Below are 26,432 nucleotides of genomic sequence, written 5' to 3' on the forward strand. Positions count from 1 at the left end.
AAATATAGAATTTATGGCTGAGTCCGCCCCTGCTGTCAAACAAATGTAGCATCTGCATCATATTGTAAACTAGCAATTTAGTTTAAAATTTCTATAGGGTTTAAACTTTAACGGTATAACCAATTGCTTCATAGTTTAATTATCTTAATTCTTTGAATAAATAATGTCATTCATGGTATAATTAAATATAATGCTATACTTGTTTAGACACTGGTTTATTAAGAAATTTTATATGACAAAAATGTTGGTCTTTCACCATGCACACCAGCAGCAACAGTAGTCACAATTTGCATTTCCATTTAATAACCTCGGCCGGAACGATTTTCTCAAGTTTTATCCATTTAATTTAAGTTGTATTTGTTACCTGGATTGAGGCTTGAGGGTTGTGGTCAATTGGTTAGAGGAATGAAATGAAATCAGCTGAGTTGGCTTGGTGTTAATGTTACGGTAGCGAGGAGACTCGGATGATTTCAGTAAACAACGTATGATCATATAGTTAAGAGATCTTGGTTGTTAGATTAAGATTAGAAGGTTCATATTCTAACTTCACCAATAAGATTTTAAAATACAACTTAAAATATGATTCCTTCGAAGTTTCATCAAACGATCGAGATATCTGCAGTTGTGTGATAGTAGAGAAACCATCCTTGTGTGCTTTCATCTAAGATGAAGGGTTGGCTCTAATACCATAAGATAGGAGTAAAGAGAAATTATTTCTTTACTTTTTATTCATATAATCCAAAATTGTGCATATGTAAGCCACATAGAGAAATGCAAAGTAAGCAAATAATAGACAATTCCTATAATTGACTACAATCTCTTAAATTGTAAGACACAATCATATATCACAATATTCCGTATTCCCTGTATATTCTAAGCACAACAATTCATTGATATAGTAATGGAATATGGCTGTGGCCTATGAACAAAATGTATTTATGCTACTACAACAAATGCACTAGATGAACCTGTAAAGTGATTAATCGATCCAAATAAGCCCTTTGCAGCGCCAAAGTGACTTATTCTGTACACACCATGAGTAACACCCTGTGGTATCCTCCATTCTATGGTTGCTTTACTCATAGGACTGAGTTTAAAACGCCTTGACCACTTAAACCGCAGACAGAAATCATCATCATCATAAGCAGGAACCCAAGTATCTTTTCCTTGGAGAAATTCCACCAGTGCAAAGGTGCCTTCAGTCATAAGGTCATTTCGAGGGCACGCAGACCAGAACGAAGCTGACACAATGTCACCACTCTTAAAGGCGGAGTTCTGAGGTACGTCAGAGTAAACATCGCCAAAATTTACTCCAAAAGGAGTTCCATCCACCACAACTGGTGGTAGCAAGCTTACTTGCTTATTGAGGAGATTAGGGGGTAGTGGGCCAGGTTTTACCGGTTGGCCGCTGATGAGAGCTTTTGCAAGCTTCTTAAACTCTTGAATGTATGCACTCAGTGTGTGTGGGCCGTATAGTGTAGAACCACCCTGAAAACAGGAAAATTGAAGTCGGAAAGAAAGTTACATAGAATAAATGCAGCAGAAATAGTAGCTCCAATGTTTATGTCTGGTACAACTGACCTCATATCTTTGCACATAGTATTCTTCATATGTAGTCGCGTACTGTGAATAAGCATTGCTCAATGATGTTATAACAATATGAACGTTTTCAAAATCTTTGTGACTGCTTAGTATCGTCTTCACTGCATCACGTAGTCGCCTTCCAGCCATTGTTGAGATTTCTGTCAGAATTCAAACAGTTACAAACACAAATGGATCACCAAAATAAATACATGGAACAAAATATGTCGTTTTACGAATACATACACAACACAACCATCAATTTACAAGGAAAATAACACTAACTATAAAATATATATGGAAAGAAGAAGAAAAAAAAGACAGCGACATTTTAAGAAAGACATTTAGAATGCTTTTAGTCTTAAAATATTTACATATTTTATATGTACAATATAAAAAGGAAGGAATATAATAATTAAGGTCCACTCAGGCTCTGAGCTGAACCAAGTAGCAGCATAACCTGGTCCATCATAATATTACGATTTTAAATTTAGTTTATTAAGCTAAAAAGACAAGGTTGCTGCCTTGTGACGTCGAGGTCACGAGTTCAAATCCTGTAAAAAGCCTCTCCGATTGCTGTGGCAAAACTACACTTATCAATGAATAGTTTTAATTCCTTAACCCACTTATGACAATCGTTAGGACATAGGAGAACCCTTGCAGTTTTTGTCATGGTTGATACAACAGTAGAAGATGTGAAGGATAGAGGTTCTAAAAGCAAATATATTACAGCAAATAAGAGATTAGGAGATGATCTGGTACCTCCTGGAATACAAAGTATAACAAACTGCCCAACTCGAAGGATCTGAATTGGAAGTATTGAAGGCTACAAAATTAACATGAATGAAGCAACCTTTAGAAATGTAAAAGATGTCGTTAATATTTATATTAGCATTGACTATATCTGCATGACTGAAAACAGATGCAGTAAAACTTCTACATGGAATTGCGGTTCGCAAAGAACATGATTAGGAGGAAAGTTAGAACACATTAGATCAATATCATGTGATTAAATAATAATAATAGATCAAAATTTAGAGAAGAAAACCTCAGTAACCTAGGGGCAATAAAATCATAACTTAGAGTAACTTACTGCCCACTCATATGGTACATTCATTTCACCAGTATCAAGCAAAATTGGCTTTGGGTGCTGACAATCTATTTGTTTCCTGGTTATTGTCTTAACTAGGTTGCGGACTAGCTTCCAGAAAGGATTTCCCTGGTGTACAATCAGAACAAATAATAAGCATAAACCATAACATATTTAGACTTTATTTGGACAAACAACTTAATTAAGCACTTATTACGTAAGTGTTTGACTCTTTGTGTATAAGTTATTTCTATAACAAGATAAAATAATGTTAAACTGTTTTCATAAGTTATCTTAGATAGTTTATAGAAGTAAGCTGAAAATAGCTTATGGACATGTCATAAGATGTTTTGATAAGCTCTCCTAATCAGTCTCACAAGTGGTTATGCAAGTAGATCAACTCAAATAAGTCAATCCAAATAAGCTCTTAAGACTACGAGTGATAAAAGATAATAGGCAAGCATATCGTATAAAACGTGGATTACCTTATTATCCCCTTGCTTAAAATCAAAAGATCCAGGTCCATCTGTTGTTCCGGCAGCAGATGCAAAACCCATTGCAGCAGGGCATGTCTTTACAACCTTGTCGGCTCCTTGATCAGAAATAGTTACCTCAAGTTTGGATAAATCTATATAGGTATGTCGAAAATCAACCTCCCCTTTAATCTCTTCATCTGCTGCATTGAAAAGATCCACTGCTTTTTTAAATTGTCTTTCCCCTATAATGCGAGTACTTTCAAATTCATCTGGATAACTGTTACACAAGTTATTGGACGCAGATTAGTAATTTCATAGGATTTTGCAACGTTTCCATGCACTTGTGGAACGGAAAACAATAAGATGCTAATAATTACCCAGGTCCTTGGCTATAGCATAATTCATTCCTCCCTCCACATGTACTGTGATTGAAGTGACAAGGTAATCCAGTGTCTAAACAAAAAGCTCCAAGAACATTTGGACTGACATCTCCAGAATTTGGTTGACAAAATGCAGCTACAAATCTAGGCTTGTCAACATTCCTAGGAGCACCTCTCACCCGTTTGGTAACACTTGAAGTTTTGGTTGTTGGTCGACCAGGAGGAGACTGGAAAGAGACAGCAAGTTCCAGTAATTCATGATCTGCATCAATGTATTTGTTATGAGAATATAAATACGATTAATTTGTTATTTTCAGATTTCCTCTCATACTAGTCACCTAGTTACAATAATTAATACAAAGCAAGGCATCATTAATTAATGTTTCTTTGTTGTTTTTTTTTTGACATCATTCATTAATGTTTAATCAGACTACTCAGTCAGTTATTTGGATTGACCTATTTGAGTTTATCTACTAGTATAAACACTTGTAAGATTGTTTGTGAGTTTATAAAAACAACTTATGACATTCCATAAGCTGTTTTCAACTTATTTCAACAACTCTCCAGGATAGCTTATGAAAATACTTACATGAAAACAGTTTGACTTTATTTTATCTTTTGTTATAAAAATGGTTTATACATAGGCACTTATATGGTACACTCTTATGTTATAATATAAACACTTAATTAAGTTGTTTATCCAATCATGTCCTTACTCTTGTATGCAGACGTAGTCAACTCGATATTAGGACTTTCAAGAGGAAAATATCGGTAATATTTGCATTGAATTTTCCTAACATTCATATACTGGGAAGGTGCAGTCCAGCCCATATTATCGAAGCACAAAAAAACATGCAATTTGCAAACGGACAGACATACCAAATGCAGCCAAGAGATATTGACCGATTTAATGATCAAAATACCACAATAGAAGTTTTTTTACATGATTTGAGGTGTGATTTAGGACACAGACAAATGCTGATCAAAATATGGATATGGCAAGCATCAAATTCTTCCTGTTTTCCAACTTCCAGATAAGAAAGGGAAAAAAGTCATGATCAGTAAAAACGAACAAAATAAAGTAGACTTGATTACTTACATTATATAATGTCCTTTTCTTCTTCAACCAAAATATTGAACAGAATGTTATATCTAATTTATATTCATTCATGGCTGGTTCATCTGCAAAACCATTTTAGGACACAGTTTTTACCGAATCAACTGCAGCAGCATCAAGGGTTTTAAAATGTGTGCACGTTCAAAATGACAGGTCTACCTAGAACTTAGAACAATAAATTTTGATGCTATTCAAGAAAGATATTATTTTATCTCTAAAATACGTATTGGAAAAGAAGCTAATGATTTCATCAATGGTTGCATTATACAGCAAAGTGTAAGTAACATACGATTATCACGAAGTCCGGGAATTATATTTGAGATTCTTTGGGGCGAGCCATCGTTTCCGAGTATATCAGAATCCATTCTTCCAGAATCTTTTCTCTCAAACCAATCTTCCATAAACCGTGAAGCCGCGCCTTTATTATCCCCACTGATTAACGAGTTTTTATGACCCATTGAAGTCGCGTGAGTAGCAAACCAATTGAAGCTTCCAACAGGTCCCCATTCATCATCGACAAACTTTAAAAGAGTCATTTCTTTATCAACATCATACTTGTACTTGCTTCTCTCTGAAGCAGGATTATTGAGATAAGCACTAGGACTGCGATTCACACCTGCGTCTAAGAGCTCTCCTGCAAGTTGAATAAAACATTCAAATGAATCAATAAATTATGACCATTTATGGAAACTGGGGAAAACCAAAGAAGTAATAGTTTTATATAATGATTTAGTATAAAAACAAAACAAGCGCAGAAATAGAGATTAATATTGAACTTTAACCAATCCCAACTAAACTTCTTGATGGAAAAAGTTCAATTGACCATAAATGCCGATTTAAGTTCTAGTGCATTTTGGTTCTATAACTTAAAAAGTGATAACTTCTGTTAATATTTGTCCGAAGATTAGATAGAATGATTAAAACATAGACTTTAGAGTTTAGAAAGTTTATGAATCACATTGCTAAGTTTATATTTTGAGGATCAAAGTGCACATGACATGTAGTTGGAGGGCGTAAGTTGGAATTTCCTCTAAATGAAACAAAATGCAAATGAGAGAACAACATGCACTATTGATTCGTATTCAGAATATTCAGAAAATGGTTCACAATAATAAAATCCCAAGGTGTATTTCTTTTTTAAAAACATTATAGTTGAACAACAGCCAACTTGTGCATTTGCAAGCAATCACTATGACAATACCATAAATGTGGTACTAGTCCAATCCCTTAATTCTAATAATAGAAAAAGAAACAAATATACACCTAATAATTACAAATTCACAGCTAATAATGCCATAAATGTGGTACTAGTCCAATCCCTTAATCATTTGGATTATAACCAGAGTCCAACACACTCTTCATTACTCAATGCACCTCACATCACATGTAATTCAATCCTCCTTTAGAATATCATTTATGCTTTGTATTATGTCCTTGCTCTTTTTTATGTGACTGAATTGATAATAACTATGGTCTACTACCAACAAAAGAAAGGCAGCCTATAGTACTTGTGCTTTACATCCTCATCTCTATAATAGTAATAACAACAAAGACAAAAACAACAACAATAAAAAAGAACTTAATGCAGACATCACATGTACTTAACCCCAAAAATGTAAAACCAACATTGATTGGCATAGTATGCATCATTTTCTGTCACTATGCAATAGTTTGCAAAACTCTGTCATTATAACTAAAGTGGCATATAAGCTACGTATGTTGGTTTGCATTTCTGCAACTGTGTACATTATTACAAAGGCTTAAGGTGGAAAGGAAGAAAAAAGAATGCTATTATTTTCTCCTTACCTTTATCAACAAATATTGATCCTGGACGGAGATTTTCATGAGCTTGAACAACGCTTTTCTCAATGCCATCAACGATTACATCAAAGGACTGACGCACAAATCCATACGATGTTATAATATACACAAAATATTGAAGATAACCCCCAGGACCAGAATGAGTGTGAGTTGCACTAATAACTACATTATTTTCGGTATATAGATCACCATATCTGTCAAACAAACAAAACGAAATCAGTTACAACTAGCAGAAATCAAAACAAAACTACCCACGTGATCAAGCAACCGCAATTTTTTTAACCAATGATAGTAACTCTACCTTGCTTTCAGCCTCTCAATTACTTTAATTGTCACAATTTGTGAAGCCATACAAGCATCAAGGTTCACAAACACAACCCTATTACCCTTCGACGCTGCAACAATAAAAGCACGAGATCGTAACCTGAAGTGAATACCAGATGCAAGCTGTTCTGTTTTAGCATACCCCATCAAATTAACATCAGCAGCAGGACCAGTAATATCATAGCTTCCAAGACCAACCAAGTAATCCGAACCGCAATACACAACATTAACATCACTCTTCAGTAGCAAAAAAAGTAATAAAACAGTCCAAATTCTCATTTTTCCACATACCCTCCAAACATTCAAATCACAAAAAGTATGAAACTCCATCACAAGCACTCCAAGTTTTCAAACCAAATAAAAACCACCAATTTTTCAATCTCAGCAAGTTCTTCTCATTTTCCTACACTAAACAAACCAACAACAACAAAATTAACCACAAGTGAAATCTAAGAACTATATATGCTATATGCATGATGAGAACTACATATTACAGTTACACAATGAATAAATCGCATAAAAAAACAATATTTAAGAATTAATAATGAATAAAAAGGGGAAAAGATTAGTTTTTTTGGGTACCCAGATAAGAAAAGTTGAGAAATTTACATGAAAATGAAGATGGGGTGGTGTTGAAGTGGAAGAAATGATGGAGTGGGTTTGAAGAGAAAAAGAGAGAGAGAGGATCCAATCTGAAAATGGGGGGTGAGAGTAGAGAAAAAGAGTTGGTGGAGAAGAAGTAGAGAAGCAATGGGAATTGCAAAGTGGGAAGAGCGTGCGTGAGATTTTGAAGCTTCCCAATTTGTTAGTGGTGTTGTCATTGCTCTTTGTTCCTCTCGTCAACTCAACCAAGATAAACAATTTAATAATTAGGGATGGGAAAAAAAAACTCAAACCCGAGATACCCACCCGATTTGACTGGGTTTGGATTTGGGTTCGGGTGACACCCGATAATATGGGTGTGGGTTTGGTATCAGTCAAACCCATACCCAAAACTCATACACCCACCCAAAATATTTTATAGGCTTAAATGCAGTTTTACCCCCCCTATTTTGAAAAATGCGGAATTTTACCCCCCCTATTTTAAAATGCGGAATTTTACCCCCCCTATTTTATAATTTGTTGGATTTTGCCCCCCACCAAAATTTTGCACAAAATCTGCTTCTGAGCCTCAAGTTCAAAGCTACGCACAGAACTCAATTTGGATCAATAATTCACCAAACTGGTACCGAAATGACCGCAATCGAGTTAGTTTTCCACAGAATCAAACTCCACTAAATTTGGAGTTACAGAGAGAGATTAATTACTGTTTTAGTGAAGGTCTGTTCAAATTAATTATTGTATGAAACTACTACTGGTATTCTCGTCATTCCTCTCACCCTGTAGCTCATTTTTTAATACTATTTACATGTATGGAAATCTAACGAAATTACCCTTGTTGGCATTTCAATTTCGTCGAATTTGGAGTTACGATGTGTTCGGTAGACGATGTTGAATTTGAAGATCACAAGTAGATTTCTGCATAATTAATAATTGGACAGACCTTCACTAAAACGGTAATTAATCTCTCTCTATAACTCCAAATTTAGTGGGGTTTGATTCTGTGGAAAGCTAACTCGATTACGGTCATTTCGGTAGCCATTTGGTGAATTATGGATCCAAATTGAGTTGTATGCGAAGCTTTGAAGTTGTGACTCGAAAGCAGATTTTTTGCAGAATTTTGGGGACATACCTTCACTAAAACGGTAATTAATCTCTCTTTGTAACTCCAAATTCAGTGGGGTTTGATTATACGGTCATTTCGGTAGCCGTTTGGTGAATTATGGATCCAAATTGAGTTGTATGCGAAGCTTTGAAGTTGTGACTCGAAAGCAAATTTTTTGCAGAATTTTGGGGGACATACCTTCACTAAAACGGTAATTAATCTTTCTTTGTAACTCCAAATTCAGTGGGGTTTGATTATGTGGAAAGATAACTCGATTACGGTCATTTCGGTATCCTTTTGGTAAATTATTGATCAAAATTGAGTTGTGTACGAAGCTTTAAAGTTGTGACTCGAAAGCAGAATTTTAGAGGGGGCAAAATCCAACAAATTATAAAACAGGGGGGGTAAAAGTCCGCGTTTTAAAACAGGGGGGTAAAATTACGATTTAATCAAAACAGGGGGGGCAAAACTGCATTTAAGCCTATTTTATAATTACTTAATTACCCCCATAATCTCCCTCAATTTCCTTTGAATACCTTAAATTTTAGTTATAATTTAATTTCTTGAAAGTCTATGTTGTAATTTCTTGAAAGTCTATGTTTGAATTTCCTTGGAAGACCTTAATTTTAGTTGTAATTTAATTCAAAGTCTATGTTGGAATTTAATTTCTTAAATTTGCAAATTATTTTCAAATGTGTTGCGGGTTTGAGTTTGGGTGAAAAAAAACCCGAACCCAATGGGTGTTGGCGTGAGTGTTGTTTTGCCACCCGAACAGCCTTTGAGTTTGGGTTTGGGTTTGGGTGATGATTTCGGGTGTAGGTTTGGTAAGTGTCAAACCCGCACTCATGGGCGCCCGTTGTCATCCCTATTAATAATATCATCTTATCTTTTTTATTTTATTTTATTTTTACTGTCAAAGTTTTCACTCATATTTAGCGCGACTAATTTTCATCCGAAACTTGTAGGTATTTTAGGGACTTGGATTCACTGTTGTCGTAAGCTCTAACAGTTTTGCCGCAGTTGTAAATCTCAGTCATCCATTTGTGTGATTCAACGGTTTTGATTAAATAATCTAGGTTTAAATAATTTTATACGGTATTAGATCTCGACCATTCATTTTTAATCGGATTGTCTAAATTAGTTACTGTGTTGAGACAATAATTGTATTATATCTGATCCCATATTTTACCATTGTAATCAAAATTTTCTTCATATGTAAAATTTAAAAGTCTAATTTAAATTTTTCTATCACTTCAATCCATTCATTATTGTTTAATTTAATAAACAAAGAAAATTATCTCTACAAAATAAATAATGGAGTATCACAAAACTAAACCCCACTAAAACATATACTATTATGTTATCCACGTTAGATCTATATGATTTGACTCGTATGGCAGAAATTAAAGTAATAAATAGTATGCTCTTTTGGCATTATTAAATAATAGGCAAAATTAACTAATTATAACATATTAGAATAGTGGTTAACGAAAGTCGGATTTAGTAGAGTGATAAGAGATTTGGATAGTACCTAGAGGTCGTGAGTTTGATAAAGTATGGAACAATGTTGGTGCTTGTATTGTTTATTTTGTTAGGAAAATCTTTTGTTAAAGATCTTTTGAAAATAAGAAGTGTTAATCAAACTTTTATCAGCACTCTTATTCTAATGTCGAAGATCCCATTAAAGTCCCTCAAAAAATAAAAGATTATTCCAAAAATTATTGTTAATATATTTATCTTTTGAGGAGTGCTACCAACACACTCTTTAACAAACACACTCTAACACACTCTCTTCTATTGGTTAAAATTTATATGGGTCTCATAAAAGTTATATGGGTCCACATTTTTTTATGGGACCCATGTGAATTTCAACCAATAAAAGAGAGTGTGTTGGAGTGTGTTTGTTAAAGAGTGTGTTGCTAGCATTATTCTTATCTTTTTTTCCCAAGTCTTATACATTTATCCTTAGGAAATAAGAGCGAAATATAGTTTCAAAAGATCATTGTTGCTAATATAAGCCCTTTTCCGGAGAAAATGAAAAGATTGTTCCTAACAACTATATATTAAACAAAACATCATTTGGTATAACATACTATATAAATGTTTGGCTATACCAAATGATGTTTTGCTCGTCGAAGGCACACTATGTACAATGTTATTGTTTAGCAAGCACTATTAATTAGAAAACTTATGATGATATAATGATATATATATATGTAGTTTACTACAAGCTAACGAAGTTCCTTAGTAGTAATATAACGTCTCTAACTCAATTAGATTTCTTAAAAGAGTTTTTGAGAAGAGAAGAGTGAAATGTTTTGAGAAAAATGAAGGAGATTATGGAAGAGATGATAGTTCTTCAATTTGAATGGAAAATTCTATTTTCTTTGTTATTAGTTAGGGTTGATATAACTTTACTTATAAGGGTAAGGTCACCAAGGCAATTGTCTTGATCTTCAAAAATATTTCATAAAAGATTTTATATTGTTTGCAAAGACTAATCCTTTGAATTGAGTAGGAGCATAAAGTGTGAGAAAACTTTCACTCAAGAGAATTTAACACTACACATTTCCATCTTAGACCTCTGAATATATTGAGTCATCCCTATTATGATTAAGAATCTTTCTATCATACGGAGAATGATTTTAGAGGATTTTTTTTGGTAAAAGAGGAGGCAAAAAACCTGAATTTTAGAGGATTTTGAGATATTATAAATGAAATGTCCAAATTTAAACTTAGATCTTTATTCTTTAGTATAAAATATGATATTTCTACTAAATTACAATGATCACTATTTTTGACACATAAAATAATATTTTTTTTTACTAAAAAAATAATGATATTTCTAAATAAATAAATGGGGTTTTATTTTTCTACCCATAAAAAAAAGAAAGAATAACCATTTGTTTTAGATCCCCGTTTTCAATCAAAACCCGTAGCAAAGAGCACACACTCTCTCAACTCAACGAAACCCGTAAACCCTCCTTCATTTTCCAATACTCCACTCTCCCCGTCGTCGCTGCTACCATGACGGAGCTCAAACTATCCGAAACCCGCAACCTAACACTGATATGAGACTTAATTTGGCATCACTACGAGGTATTAACATTAACCACTAATATGAGACTTTTGCATTGTAGTGTTGTTCAGGATCTATATGAAAGGAAAATGTTCTCAGATTGGATTTTGGGAATTGGTGATGGAAGTATCGGAGACATAGATGATGTTGACATTAACCTGCGTATTCCAGATGATATTCTGATACCAAGCTAGGATGATCCTACTGCCTCGATTGTTACTACAATATATCCATCTATAATTGATAATATGAAAGATCCTACATTTTTTCAGGATAGAGCCATATTGACTCCAAAAAATTCAATTGTTGACTTGATTAATGAGGACATGTTGTCATTGATAGACGATGAAGAGAAAGTATATTTGAGCTATGATTCTCCAGAAAATGATAACCATGGTTTCGACAGGCTGGATGATATAAACACTCCCGAATTTTTAATTACAATTACATGTTCTTTCCAAATCACAAGTTAAACTCGAAAGTTGGAGTTCCTATTATGTTATTGAGAAATATGGATCCAGCTCATGAATTTTGCAATGGAACTCGGTTGATTGTTACAAAGATGAGACAATTTATTGTAGAAGGAAAAATAATATCAGGAAGCAATATATGTGACAAAGATTTTATTCCCAGATTATCTTTAACATCATCTGACGTAAGAATCCCTTTCAAATTTCAACGTCGGCAGTTTCTTATCGTCGTTTCATTTGCCATGACTATTAACAAGAGTCGGGGTCAGTCACTGAAAAATGTTGGAGTGTATCTTCCGCAATCAGTATTTTCGCATGGTCAGTTATACGTTGTTGTCTCAAGAGTCACATCGAGAAATGGTTTGAAGATTTTAATCGTTGATGATGACGGCAACCTTACAAATACCACTTCAAATGTCGTTTATAAAGAAATTTTTCGTAATTTGTAGGATTGTTTGTACTTTCATATTTATGTAAGTTGATAAAAATAAATTAAACAATAAATATTTTCAATTTTTACGCGTATAAATTACTTTGTTTATTAGTCAAAATAGATATAATATTATTAATCTATAATTATTGACCCGTACGAATGCACGAGCATGGTGACTAGTTACTTATAAGGGTAAGATCACTAAGGCAATTGTCTTGGTCTTAAAAAATATTTCATAAAAGGTTTCATATTGTTTTTTTTATATAAATTGGGTATCCTCACTGAGGAGAATTTAACACTGCTGCATTTTCCACCTTAGACTTCTGAATATATTGAGTCGTTCCTATTTATAATTAAAAATCTCTTTGTGGTACAGAGAAAGATTTTAGAGGATTTTAAGAGATTATAAATATATTGTGTTTTATCTCTTTCTGCAATTCTTTCTCCTCCTCAACAATTCTCTCTCACTTTGAGATCTCTCTTTCACACCCGAGTTCATTGACATCTCTCTCTCTCTCTCTCTCTCTCTCTCTAATTCTTTCATATGGAACACTTGTTGGATATTTTGGCTATTTCAAAGTTTTAATTATACGTGTCTAATAATTTTAAGTGAGAAATATAAAATATAATTTTAATGGAATGTAACTTATTTATTTTCTACTATATTTATTTGATATTTGGATCTAAGTGACTTGGTCTTTTCACATGGGATTCCCTATATATATTTTATTGTAGCACTAATATCAAATGGTTACATGTTTTGCTTTAATATAGGGAATTAAGTATAGAATTAAACTTGCCACTTATTTTTTATTAACGGTTAGAAAAATCCTAATTAATAGGATTGATTATTTTACTTGCTTGCTTTTTTGACTTGGTGAATAATATATAAGGTCATGAGGTTTTAACGAGAGAGGTAGAAAACTATATATGTATACATTACATGCACTAGTATAATAGTGTTTTGAGCTTTAACAAATAAATTATATTTTCTATAAAGTATCTGAGTTACCAACCTTGTTAATATTCTCGTGTCTTGATAGCCTCGGTATGTTTATCACCGAGAAGAACCGGTTGTATTATGGGGGAGTTGCGCAATATATGCTTCAGTGATTACACGCCTCCGGTTAATTAGTTTCCAGCCATCCGCACCAACAATATAAGGAATTATGGCTGGAGATTACGAGAATGGCAACAAGGTTGATGTTGATGGTCGAAGAACTTGTTGGTGATTTTGCTCTCATATGTCTCTCGGATGAAGCGCTCAGAACCAACATTAGGAAGGAATACTATGAGCTTGGCTACTATAGGAACCTGATGGTTTCCATATTATTGCGTTATGTTTACCTATTAAGGGAATCAGTTTTGTATGATCTTAGAATGTGGGGTATGCCTTTGTTTGCTTGCTAGGAGCCAGCGCTGACTGTAGACTCATTTGACAAGTACATGTGCAGCCACTTTTGTAATATACTAGTTGGTATGATTCTTTCAATTTTTTGGTTCAATGTTAACAGTGACAAGTGATGGTTAGCATCTAAGAGTCAATTTTATGAGTATTTAGTTTGGAATTTGGAGCTAAATTGTTGAACATTTCAAATGATGCTAACACTTATTTAAAGAATTTAGAGGAATCTCAGTTGATGTGAATCAAAGCGAAAATCAAGTGTCATTTATGTTGTGTAAGATCATAAGGATGTGTGTAATAATAGTATAATTCTATTGTATGTATAATATGTTGAGAAAATTTTAGGAAGTTTAACTATCTTGAAGTTAAAACACTCTCGTAGATATGACTCATGAGTAGCTTCTTTTCTTGTTAGTATTATTAGTTATGCTTCATTCAAGTTTGAACACTAAGTGATGAATTTTCTAGTTCCTTGGCTGTAATTTTTTTTTAAGAGTTACAAAATTACTACTCTGCTTTTTTATTTTGATATGATGGTTGTGAAGTTTCAGTTTTAGGCTAAGATCATTGTTAGGTTCAAAGTTATAAGATTTTTGAATTTGTGTCAATAAACTTGTAGGTTCCAACTAAAGAAAGCTGACATTGCTTATATAAGACACATTTCTGCCAGGCTTCCCGAGGTTACATCTATTATCTATATCTTTCATTGAACTTAATGATTTTATTTTTAGTTGACTACAATAATCAAATTGCAGCCTGCAGGTATCTCTTTCTATCTTTCACTTGTGTAGTCCCCTTAATAGGATCCGGTATTAAAAAAATTAAACACTTTATTTGTTGTTTTGTATACTGTGAAATGAATGACTTTCAGGTGAAAAGGGAAGATTAAATCAAATAGTAGATAAAGATCTAATGGGAGAGTGACTTATTTAAATGGGAAGAAATTGTCCATGTTGCACTCATGTGTAGACATATTTTAGGTGACTTTGTTTATTATGTGGAATTGCATATGCCTCTAAGTACTAAGGCACCACATGTAGAGTTATGAATTTTGTGACAATCTGAGCTGGTAATTAAGGCTTTTTTCATGTATCAAAGATCAACTATTTTGAAATCAGTGGTGTCATTTATAAGCAAAGGATTGATTAAGTTTGTCATTTTGATACCTCTAGATATATTTGAGTTGTATTTTGAAGTTGGATTATTTTATAACCAATACTTGGTTAATATTGAAGTGCATGTCACTTATTTTATTTCTTATGAGCAGTTTGATTTTAGGATTAATGAAATTTGTTTGGTTTTTATTATCCAGATTCAGAAAAACTAGCACTCATTATCAGGTGACTCTTACCTTTTATTCTTATTTTCTTTTTTGTAGAGGATGAAATATTTTCCACCTTAGTTATTTTCCTTTTGGATAAAAGAATTGATATATCTAGTCTAAGTACCTTTGATTATAACTATATGCAGACATGAAAACAAATGAGTATATGCCAACAATGGTGGTGTTGACAAGACAAAAGTGGCCAACATTATTGTACGCAGAGAGGGATCAATGGTGCTTTTACTTCTACTTCATTTGAAAGATCAAGGATGTGAATTTTGACGTATCAATTTATATTTAGCTAGTTTTGTGATTTTTCCATCTCGTTGCTTATCAATGCTTAGCAATGTATTTAATGCTCTGTAATTCATATATTGATTAGTTTAAATGCAAATTGTATTTGGATTTGAAGATATCCATTGTATTATACAGTAGTAACTTGTAAAGATTTGAGTAGCATATTTTGTAACCAATATTTTTGTATGGTACACAATTTGAATGTCTTATGTGGTGTTTGATTCTAATCAATGAAAATTGTTGCCTCTTTTTTTTTTTGTATTCAAGTATAGCCTAATAAAAAATTGGATTTTTTTTTATTTTAAAAAAAGACCTTTAATGGCGTTTATTAAAGAAAGCGTTATTATAGGTAGGTGCGGGCGCTATTAAAGCAAGTATATTTGAAGACTATAACAGCGCTTTATGCACGGGCGCTATTAAATATATGACCTATAATAGCGTTTTTAAAATAAAGCGCTATTAAATCCGTTTCCCAGTAAGCCAAAAACAACATACGACAGCGGTTTTCTTAATAAGCGCTGTTAAATATGAACAAATGATAGCATTTTAAAGCGCTATTATAGGTACCAGACCTATAATAGTGGTATCAGTAATAGCGTTTTAAAGCGCTATTAAAAGTCAAAACAAGTGCTATTAAAGGCCCCTTTTTGTTGTAGTGGCTACTTGAGTAAAAATATATACTTGAGATTTATTTCTCTATTGTGAGAGTCTAATCACTTGAAAATTATTCAAGTAAGCTTGTGTGATAAATCCACAAATAAAGTCACATTTATCCAATGTGGGTGTCGTTTAGATAGTATCCTAAGTAGACTTGTATAACAAATTTATAATTGAATATGAGCCAATGATATAAATTTATAAGTAGATTTATTTTATTGATGAATAAGTTGTCGCTTAGTAGCCATCTAAGTAGACTTGTATAAACTTATTGTGAAAATCGAGTTTATTTTATAGACTCAAGAAAATATGAGATTATAATTGACTTTGAGACGTCTTAGTCAATATGTGTGAATTGATCGGATCCGTTGACTTAACCCCTGGGAAGAAAATTGATAGGAATTGACTATGCCACTGAAAAACGACAAGTGACGGGAACCCAACCTTTGTGATTGGAGATCCCATGAAGAAGGTTCATATGGGTAAAAACAAGTTACTTGTTAGTTATGTTAGCACTAAAATTGTTTTGTCCTTTCCTGTGTGTTATGATAATGGCTATGAGAAGTGCTAAATTAAAATTAATTTGACGGGTAAGCTTTAAAGGCTTTTAATGATTATCATAAGCCCTTATGGGTGGTGTATGGTTGTAGCATGCACTAGATGGAATCACCTATATGAGTTTCAAGTGGGGCCGCTTGCATGAGACTGTGGCGGGTCTCTAGAGCACTCATGAAAACCAGACACGCGCACGGCCTAAATGCGCAACACCGCGTAACACGAGAATTGTGGGGGTGTGATGTGGGTGGTAGACCTCTAACACACGCCAAGTGTCTTTGGTTCATATAGCTTGCTACACCAATTTCACTGTGTGTTAAGTCTATCATTCTAGCACTGGTTCATATAGCTTGCTACACCAGTTTGATGCATCACACTCAAAAGTGACTCAGACAATGTTTTTAAAAACAATTCTAATTTATTATTCTTTAATTTAAACCTTTGAAATATGTGGGGGATTGTTGGATATTTTGGCTATTTCAAAGTTTTAATTATACGTGTCTAATAATTTTAAGTGAGAAATATAAAATATAATTTTAATGGAATGTAACTTATTTATTTTCTACTATATTTATTTGATATTTGGATCTAAGTGACTTGGTCTTTTCACATGAGATTCCCTATATATATTTTATTGTAGCACTAATATCAAATGGTTACATGTTTTGCTTTAATATAGGGAATTAAGTATAGAATTAAACTTGCCACTTATTTTTTATTAACGGTTAGAAAAATCCTAATTAATAGGATTGATTATTTTACTTGCTTGCTTTTTTGACTTGGTGAATAATATATAAGGTCATGAGTTTTTAACGAGAGAGGTAGAAAACTATATATGTATACATTACATGCACTAGTATAATAGTGTTTTGAGCTTTAACAAATAAATTATATTTTCTATAAAGTGTCTGAGCTACCAACCTTGTTAATATTCTCGTGTCTTGATAGCCTCATTATGTTTATCACCGAGAAGAACCGGTTGTGTTGATGATGAGATGGGGAGAATCATAGAGAAAATAAGAGTTGATTGGTGAGATGAATGATTGATCAAAGAGAGAAGAGAAATAGAAATGTACTTTAAGTTTTTTTTTTTGAACCAAAGAAACTTACTGCATTTCATTAATTATCAAAAGTTCAATACATGAAGGAATAATCTCAAATCTATGAAAACTAGTCTAAGAATTGACCGCCCTAGTTAAAGTGTGAGCAACCGAATTCACTTGTCTCCTAATAAACTTAACTTCAAAGTTCACATAACAAGAATAATTTCATTAACGATTGAAATAAATTCTGAGTTCCCTCGCCGTTTGGTACGAATAGCATCAACCAACACTTGAGTGTCACTTTCAAATTGGACGCTTTCAAAACCTCTACTCTTAACTTCATTCATAGCTTGCAATAATGCTCATGCTTCACCCTCCTATGTTGATAAAGTCAGTTGCTTCCACTGCGTAATTTCAGCCATAAACTCACCAGAATTATTACGAAAACAAACACTCATCGCGGTCCTACCTGCACTGACAAAAAATGTTGCATCTACATTGCACTTTAACCAACTTATACGAGGCTTTTCCCATCGATTGATGCTGACAATTTACTTTCAGTTAAATAAATGAAATGCTTGGATTTAAATTCCAACTCCCCCTTTGTCAAAAAAAAAAATTCCAACTCCCTTATACTATAAAATATAACATCGAGTATTTTTTTTTTTTTTTTACAAATCTCCACTAATTAAGTTAAAATATGATCATCACGAGATAGGATTCTTTTCATTTCCAATTCTTTCCATTTTCTCCTTTATTATATAGTTTTGCAAAAATACGATGATCACTTTTTAAAAATATTTTTCTACCATAAAAAAAAAAGGAAAAAAAAAAAGAAAAGAATAACCATTTGTTTAGGTCCCCGTTTTCAATCAAAACCCGTAGCAGAGAGCACACACTCACTCTCTCTCAACAAAACCCCTAAACCCTAAAACCTCCTTCATCTCCAATACTCCACTCTCCCCGTCGCCGCTGCAACCATGACGGAGCTCAAACTATCCGAAACTCGCGACCTAACACGCATAGAGCGCGTCGGAGCTCACTCCCACATCCGCGGCCTCGGTCTCGACTCCTCCTTAGAGCCACGCGATGTCTCAGAAGGCATGGTCGGCCAAGTCTCCGCTCGTAAAGCCGCCGGCGTCATCCTCCAGATGATAAAAGACGGTAAAATCGCCGGCCGCGCTGTCCTCCTCGCCGGACAACCAGGAACCGGCAAAACCGCCATCGCCATGGGAATGGCAAAATCCCTAGGTCTCGAAACACCGTTCGCTATGATCGCCGGAAGTGAACTCTTCTCACTCGAGATGTCGAAGACCGAAGCATTAACACAAGCGTTTCGTAAAGCAATTGGTGTTCGGATTAAGGAAGAAACGGAGGTTATTGAAGGTGAAGTTGTTGAGGTTCAGATTGACCGTCCTGCTGTTTCTGGTGCGGCTGCGAAGACGGGGAAGTTGACACTGAAATCAACGGAGATGGAGACTGTTTATGATCTTGGTGCGAAGATGATTGAGGCTATTGGGAAGGAGAAGATTACGAGTGGTGATGTGATTGCTATTGATAAGGCTTCGGGGAAGATTACGAAGCTTGGTAGATCGTTTTCTAGGTCGAGGGATTTCGATGCTATGGGACCTCAGGTGAAGTTTGTGCAGTGTCCTGATGGAGAGTTGCAGAAGAGGAAGGAGGTTGTTCATTGTGTTACTCTTCATGAGATTGATGTTATTAATAGCAGGTTCTTAACCCTTTTTTTTGCATTTCATAATTCGTTGATTATTTCACTTGCTTAATTTGTTAATTAGCTTTATATTAAGGTAATGTTTGTTTTTAGTGTATATATGGAAGAGTTTAACATGATTTATGTAGTGCTGTTTGTATAAACACTTTAATGAAGTGTTTATGCAGATAACTAAAGTCAAACTGTTAGAATATAAGTTATAAGCTGTTTTCATAAGCTTATCTTGGAGAGCTTATGGAAATATGTTGAAATTGAAAACAACTTATGGACATGTCATAAGTTGTTTTTGCAAGTTATTGTGGAGAACTTATGGAAATATGTTGAAATTGAAAACTACTTAAACTACTTATGGACATGTCATAAGCTGTTTTCATAAGTTATTGTGGAGAACTTATGGAAACACGGTGAAATTGAAAACAACAACTTATGGACAATGTCGTAAGCTGCTTTCATAAGCTCTTTCAAACAGTTCCACCCGCAAGTGTTTATGGCAGTAGATTAGATAAACACAAATAAGTCAATCCAAATAGGTCAATAATATCTCTTAAATGAAAGTTATAGTTTGAGTAATTAACTATTAACTAGCAAGTAGTAGCTGGGACACAGTTGAATTTGGATTAGTTTCATCTGCTTAATTTTATTGCTTATGTGATGAGTTTATTGAATATAAAATAAGCAGATTGGTTAGTTAAACACACCTGAGAGATATTGCTGTGACCTCACTGATCCTTTTTCGTCGAGGTTGGGAGACGTGACTGCACTATTTTTGAGAGTCGTGTTTTAACAAAATTACAAAATACACAATGAGTCAATGACAGCTTTGATACATTACTGTTGTCAGTGTCGTGTTCTTTACAGTTAGTGATTTGATGAAGTGCCCTTTTTTTTCCTCCTAAATGTTAAATAATTTCAAACAGATATTAAGCTTTTTATCAAAATTTCCCACTCATTTGGTATTGCATTATTTAGCTGTTTACCTCCTTTTTCAGTGAAGGATGTTCACTTATAATTTGTTGGTTAGGCTTATAAATCACCTCTAACGTTGCTTCTTAGTTCTCTATCATCTAATTCTCTTTGTGTTTAATTTCAGAACACAGGGATTTCTGGCTCTTTTCACCGGTGATACAGGTGAAATTCGTGCGGAAGTCAGGGAACAAATTGACACGAAAGTGGCAGAATGGAAAGAAGAAGGAAAGGCAGAGATTGTGCCTGGTGTCCTTTTCATTGATGAGGTACACATGCTTGACATAGAGTGCTTTTCGTTCCTCAATCGAGCTCTGGAGAATGAAATGTCTCCCATTTTAGTTGTTGCTACCAACAGAGGCATTACAACTATTCGTGGCACAAATTACAAATCCCCACACGGGATTCCCATTGATCTACTTGATCGCCTACTCATCATCTCTACTCAACCTTATACTGAGGATGAAATTCGCAAGATTTTGGATATCAGGTGCCAAGAGGAAGACGTAGACATGAGTGAAGGCGCAAAGCATTTGTTAACCAAAATAGGTGTAGAAACATCCCTACGCTATGCCATTCATCTAATCACAGCAGCTTCTTTGGCATGCCAAAAGCGAAAGGCAAAGACAGTGGAATTAGATGATATAAATCGGGTTTACAATTTGTTTTTGGATGTCAAAAGATCGACACAGTACTTGATGGAATATCAAAGTCAATACATGTTCAGTGAAACAGGTGAAGTTGATGAAGAGGATGCCAATGCTATGGTCCCTTGAAATTCATGCGCATCAGTTTGAGACTTTGTAATTATCTGAGCTGACATATTAGTGTAAGTTGCAGCAATTTATTTTATGATTTGGTGGGTCATTGCAGTTGTCTTGTATTAGATATTTGAGCAGGAGCAGTTTTTCCAAGGTTGAATTTCAATATCTACGCGTTCAGGTGGAGGCTGCACTGTATTTTTGTTTCTGCTAAACTTTTCAATGATTTCTTTTTTATATTTTGTAATGTCATGTGTGCTCTATTATGCTCATTTTCTTGCACAAGTTATCGATAGATAGTACTAGTTCAAGAGTAATTTTTTAGTAGATTCTCTGCCAGATGTTCAAGTTATTAGTTGACATGTGCCTATTAAACGAAGGATGTGAGAAATGTTGGTCTTTTTTAAACAAAAATGATATTCTCACTCAGGTGAGGTGAGAATGGTGTATGGGAGAGAAAGGGAAAGAAAACTGAGAGAAAAACGACTTTAAATTTGAAAATGTCTTTACGTATGAAAAATAAAAACTTGATGAACCCTGGAGTTTTAATTGGGGCTTCCCACCAATCCCTGATTTTTATTTATTTGTGAGTTTGTGAACAGCTCATTGATATCCTTTGAGATTTACTTTTGCCACTTGCCACCCTATTGATTCTGGGGCGCGCCTTACGAAATTATCAAAATACCCTCGTCCGCTACTTAAGTAGCAAATTATACATTTCATGGTAGGAGGATGTTTTTTTCTCCAAAAATCTTCTAATTAAGTAGCGGACGTTATAAAATATGTTAGGGGGTGTTTTTTTTTTTCTTCTCAAATTTCACATTTTTATAATGTCCGCTACTTAAGTAGAGAACTAATTCCGCTATTAAGTAGAGAACTTGTAGGGTGTTTTATTCAAAATTTCTCATTTTATAACGTCCACTACTTAAGTAGAGAACTAATTCCGCTACTTAAGTAGAAAGCTAGTAAAAATCTTGAATTTTCATGTAGGGTGTTTTCGCTCAAAATTTTTCATTTTACAATGTTCGCTACTTAAGTAGCAGAAGGGTAAAAAGGGAAATGTGTAGGGCGCGTGAGTATTTGTGATGGCTTAACGCGTGTTTGCATTCATGGTCTTATGCCTCCATCATCTTGTGTTTAGATACTGGTATCAACAGAAGTGACTTGCAAGTAAACAGCTTATTTTTTCATTTGATTTGTTTGAAAACAATTTTATTTTTTCATTGCAGTATTCTTGTGCCAGCGTTTGTAAGCTTAAGAACTTTGTTTTGATACTGACCCGTTTTTCATTTACTCTTTTGCATCAGTCAAAAATGATGTTGATAATAAATTACTAGATTATGAGTTTGGAAGTTGACACATCTAATTAATGATTTCGATATTGTTGCAATTTGCAAAAACTTCTTCGCCAATGATGCCTCGAGTTTTCAACCTGATTGTAAATTCTTCATCTCAAAGTCTTATAAATAATGAATTCTGTATTTAAAAGGTGCTAATATATATACACAATTTACACAACATAAATCTGAAAATCATGTTGCCGGAAAATGACACATTTGGAAACCAAACAGGTTGGTATCAAAATAAAGTATATACCTAGACTAGGAATTAAAATGTTGAAGACAGAAAGGAACAATGCTCATTGTCATTCAATATCAGCCAATTTTTTCTGTGTTGCTGTCATCTGAGGGCCATATAACTGTCTCCATGAGTCGTTCCCTCATCAACTCCAAGTTTTCATCAGAGATTTCTTTATATATCTCAGCATGATCACATTTCTGCATATATAGAATAACATTGGTGAAGGTTAATGCATTCACAAATGATGTTACATGCCTTTGTATATATTCATATGAGAAGTTTGAGTTGCATTACCTTGACCCATTTACCATAAAGGTGAAGCCTAGTTAACATCACTCTTTCAGCAAGCTCTTGTTGTTCCTGTCAATGATCAAGTGAGGGATATTGCATAAATTAGTTGGTAAATCAATGATGAGGTAATAGAGTGGTGCATTGGGTAGAGAATAAATGAAGGGTGTTCTTAGGTGAAAAAGTTAGTTTCAATCTCTTATATAGCTGACCCTAAATATCTAGGATTATGGCTTCTTGCATGGTTTCCTAGGGAAGTGGATTTCCCGAGGTTACAGCACCCTGCCGTAATGAATTCTGGCTGTCCGATTGTAGATTTACGGTTGTGATTATTTTGCAATAAAAACTGTTAAAAATATAGACAGTCCGATCATAAATCAAGGGCTGAGATTGATTGCTGCGTGAAACTGTGTGATATATCTACTACAGTGAATCCAGGTCCGTTTCCTAGCTCCTGTGCCAGCCCTTTTGGTTCAAGTGGTGAGGTGTTTGATTTTTAGAGGTCTCAAATTTGAGTTTTGTGAATAGAAAAATAGTCGTTGAAAGAACTTTTTCCCTTTATATGACGAGGAATTCTAGTGTCACTCATTAAAAAAAGAGATGATGACATGGCTTCAATCTACTGAAGTGTGTTTAAGGAGTGTGTTAGAAAGTTTAACCGCAGCATTCCTTGAATATGAATCCACCAGACCTGACTCAAATTATCAGGTCTATCTGACTTTGAACGCGCATGCATGTAAAACTCAATTAAAGAGAAAATACACTTGAAACTTTTCAGCATAGTAATTTTCTTTACAAATCCATAATGACAATACCTTATTTTTTGGTGAATGTTCAATATATACACGGAATGATTAATAATAAGGGTAAGAATGAAAGAGTACCTTTCCGAGCAATCGGATAAAACGTTTGCCATCTGTTGGTTTGTTTTTTACAACAAAGCTGCCAACATAGAAGGAAACACAAATGACAGTTATCTAAATAATTTGCCTTATGAAATTATAAAACTCTACTATGAAACAAATATATGTTGTCAAAGTTTCAAAATATTTATTCATACAATAGATACTTCATTTCACTTACTGGTAGAACCATGTATATTTAGGTGGGTTCATCTCATACAGCTGCTGCATAACAGTCCTCACAGCCTTGTACGTGAAATAGTTGAGCATTTGCTGTTTACAAAGATGAGTCATGTTAGGAAATCCATATTCTAATTTAATACTCCCTTTGTTTGAAATGAAGGCGTGTCTGGTGTTTGACACGTGTTGGTATTTAACACCGACATGACACAAATGAATTTAACACAAATGAATCCGTGTCTATCTAGCCAACTGACTTGAATCTCACAGTTATTCCATTAAATATAAGGTTTAGAATTAGATTCCAACTTAACCTAATCACATTTTAAATAAGGACTCAAAGTATGAATCGTCTGATATTGACTTGACGGCCGAAAATCACTCACTACAATAATTTTTAAGTTTATCAAATCCAGATCATTAAAAGAATTAAGGTAATGCTTAAGGAAAAAGTTTGCAAGATAAAACAATAAATTAAAAAAATCAAATGTTCCAAGGTCCAAACATTAAGTCATGACTCATGAGGATATTATTGTTTTCAAAATCACAAATTCAACCACAAAAGTTTAGATTATGATACCGTTTTAACATCCTCAAAAGTGTCATCATACTGACCACCAAGCTCATTAACAATGGTAAATCTCCTACCATCACTCCTTTGCTTCTTACAACTTTTGCTAAACTTGACTCTCCATTCCTTTCCAGGATCAGTAAAAGAACTGCTCAACTCCATACTCTTACCGCCGCGCCTCATCGGATGCTTCTTCCCCATCAAATTCTTCCACAAAACAACATCTCCCACACCACTTTTGAGATTCACAGTAGTTGTTGGAAGTGCATCCACACACAAACATGGACCAGTGTGTGAATCCATCACAACAGATATTGCTCCTAGCATGTTTGTCTCTCACAAATCCAAACTATCAACAATAACAACAAGAAGAGTTCTTGAAAACGAACTCAAATGAAAAATATATCTAGAGAGAAATGAAACTTAATATAGATACTCAATAGAATATATAAGCAATTAAGGAAGTAGTTAATAAACGGTATGCAAAAAAATTGGAACTTTTAGTTGTTACAGTCAAAGACGGATGCAGAGTTTGTTTGAAGGTTGAAGAAGAGAAAGAGGAAGCAAATGTGTGTAAGGAAAAGTAAACAAAAGGAGAAGAAGGGTGTGAGATTTTTTGAAGGGTGTGTGTGGATGTTAACCAGACAAATTATTGAGGTCCAAAATTGTCCAACAGAAAATTAATAAATTAAATAGGAAGAAAATTTTTAAGGACTACGATGCCTGAGTTTCATGCGGTCGAAAAACGCTGCAGTCATGCCATCAATAGGATTCACGACGTCAGGTCTTGATCGGACGGTCAAGATGTTATCTATGAATAAAAAACTATCTTAAGATGTAAATCGTTTGATCTTAATTAGACAGTTCTGAATTGTTGGTTGCATGCACTCTGACTGCATTCAATTTAGTTCTGACTACTAAACATGAACATTTTTTCGAGAGGAGTGCTAGCAACACACTCTTTAACAAACACACTCTAACACACTCTCTTCTATTGGTTAAAATTTATATGGGTCCCATAAAAGTTATATGGGTCCACATTTTTTTATGGGACCCATGTGAATTTCAACCAATAAAAGAGAGTGTGTTGGAGTGTGTTTATTAAAGAGTGTGTTGCTAGCATTATTCTTTTTTCGATTAGATGTGTTCTGATGTCAGACGCACGTTTATACCAAGAGATATGATTGCATTGAATTATATCATTTGTCTGTGTCGTGTCCGGTATCCCTTTAAAAGATTCAAAATTGACATTGGCTTCTTGTTTAAGATTAAAATTGGTGAATTGTCAACCAAAGATACCATGTGGTTAGATGAGTTTGGTGAATGTAGGTAGCCATGTGGAGGTGAATCTTTGTCGCTATATATTATATTCAATGATTCCGTTTGTGTTTGTAACAAAACACATGTGTGAAGGTGAATGAAAACGGTCCCTTGCCAACCAAAGATACCATGTAGTTAGTTTTACGTGATGCAATTGAATGTAGCACAAATGTTGGACAATGTTCACATTCTTTAGGATTCTTATTTCCTACAGTTGGTTAACAGTTTATTCTGTTCTTGTTAGGCTGATGCGAAATATATAGCTTCGGTTATTTTTGTAAAAATAATTTTTAATTTTTTGTCAAGTTTTTTTTTTTTATAGTTTTTACTCCCTTGTTTTTATTATAAATAATAATATTTAGGTATATAGAATAACT

At 34.0% G+C, this 26,432-nt stretch overlaps 3 protein-coding genes, 1 long non-coding RNA gene and 1 pseudogene across 5 annotated transcripts; 3 read left to right on the plus strand and 2 right to left on the minus strand.

Annotated features, from left to right (window-relative positions):
* Window positions 1-790: 790 nt before the first annotated feature.
* On the minus strand, window positions 791-7,644 carry LOC123913534 (neutral ceramidase 1-like). Of its 2 annotated transcripts, XM_045964307.1 has the most exons (11): window positions 7,399-7,630; window positions 6,767-7,197; window positions 6,451-6,659; window positions 4,934-5,278; window positions 4,471-4,557; window positions 3,525-3,789; window positions 3,157-3,424; window positions 2,675-2,800; window positions 2,344-2,407; window positions 1,582-1,742; window positions 791-1,488 (listed from the first exon to the last, which is right to left on the minus strand). In XM_045964307.1, exons 2-11 carry the CDS (start codon window positions 7,117-7,119, stop codon window positions 937-939), a joined length of 2,430 nt encoding a protein of 809 aa, XP_045820263.1. In that variant the 5' UTR covers window positions 7,120-7,197; window positions 7,399-7,630; the 3' UTR covers window positions 791-936. The 2 variants fall into 2 exon arrangements, with proteins under 2 accessions (XP_045820263.1, XP_045820262.1); XM_045964306.1 differs by lacking the exon at window positions 4,471-4,557 and having other exon boundaries at window positions 7,399-7,644.
* A 3,970-nt stretch (window positions 7,645-11,614) lies between these two features.
* On the plus strand, window positions 11,615-12,492 carry LOC123913591 (annotated as a pseudogene).
* A 2,137-nt stretch (window positions 12,493-14,629) lies between these two features.
* LOC123916495 lies at window positions 14,630-15,518 on the plus strand. The gene is made up of 3 exons (XR_006812158.1): window positions 14,630-14,861; window positions 15,194-15,221; window positions 15,352-15,518. It is a non-coding gene; the product is annotated as an uncharacterized LOC123916495 (long non-coding RNA).
* Window positions 15,519-18,596: 3,078 nt separating this feature from the next.
* On the plus strand, window positions 18,597-21,485 carry LOC123916956 (ruvB-like 2). Its single transcript, XM_045968546.1, has 2 exons — window positions 18,597-19,486; window positions 20,580-21,485. Exons 1-2 carry the CDS (start codon window positions 18,738-18,740, stop codon window positions 21,226-21,228), a joined length of 1,398 nt encoding a protein of 465 aa, XP_045824502.1. The 5' UTR covers window positions 18,597-18,737; the 3' UTR covers window positions 21,229-21,485.
* Window positions 21,486-22,673: 1,188 nt separating this feature from the next.
* LOC123916474 (chaperonin-like RbcX protein 2, chloroplastic) lies at window positions 22,674-25,467 on the minus strand. The gene is made up of 5 exons (XM_045967938.1): window positions 24,745-25,467; window positions 24,166-24,257; window positions 23,967-24,024; window positions 23,089-23,154; window positions 22,674-22,991 (listed from the first exon to the last, which is right to left on the minus strand). Exons 1-5 carry the CDS (start codon window positions 25,060-25,062, stop codon window positions 22,869-22,871), a joined length of 657 nt encoding a protein of 218 aa, XP_045823894.1. The 5' UTR covers window positions 25,063-25,467; the 3' UTR covers window positions 22,674-22,868.
* Window positions 25,468-26,432: the final 965 nt, after the last annotated feature.

This window comes from Trifolium pratense, linkage group LG3 (genome assembly GCF_020283565.1).
Source record: "Trifolium pratense cultivar HEN17-A07 linkage group LG3, ARS_RC_1.1, whole genome shotgun sequence".
NCBI lineage: Eukaryota > Viridiplantae > Streptophyta > Magnoliopsida > Fabales > Fabaceae > Trifolium > Trifolium pratense.

Coding starts and splice junctions, on each gene's coding strand:
- LOC123916474 (XM_045967938.1), bottom strand. CDS start 25,062: ATGCTAGGAGCAATATCTGTTGTGATGGATTCACACACTGGTCCATGT. Junction 24,025..24,165: donor AAATATACATGGTTCTACCA/GTAAGTGAAATG, acceptor CTATGTTGGCAG/CTTTGTTGTAAAAAACAAAC. Junction 23,155..23,966: donor TTATCCGATTGCTCGGAAAG/GTACTCTTTCAT, acceptor GATCATTGACAG/GAACAACAAGAGCTTGCTGA.
- LOC123913534 (XM_045964307.1), bottom strand. CDS start 7,119: ATGGAGTTTCATACTTTTTGTGATTTGAATGTTTGGAGGGTATGTGGA. Junction 6,660..6,766: donor ATTGAGAGGCTGAAAGCAAG/GTAGAGTTACTA, acceptor TTTGTTTGACAG/ATATGGTGATCTATATACCG. Junction 1,743..2,343: donor TATACTTTGTATTCCAGGAG/GTACCAGATCAT, acceptor GAATTCTGACAG/AAATCTCAACAATGGCTGGA.
- LOC123916956 (XM_045968546.1), top strand. CDS start 18,738: ATGACGGAGCTCAAACTATCCGAAACTCGCGACCTAACACGCATAGAG. Junction 19,487..20,579: donor ATTGATGTTATTAATAGCAG/GTTCTTAACCCT, acceptor GTTTAATTTCAG/AACACAGGGATTTCTGGCTC.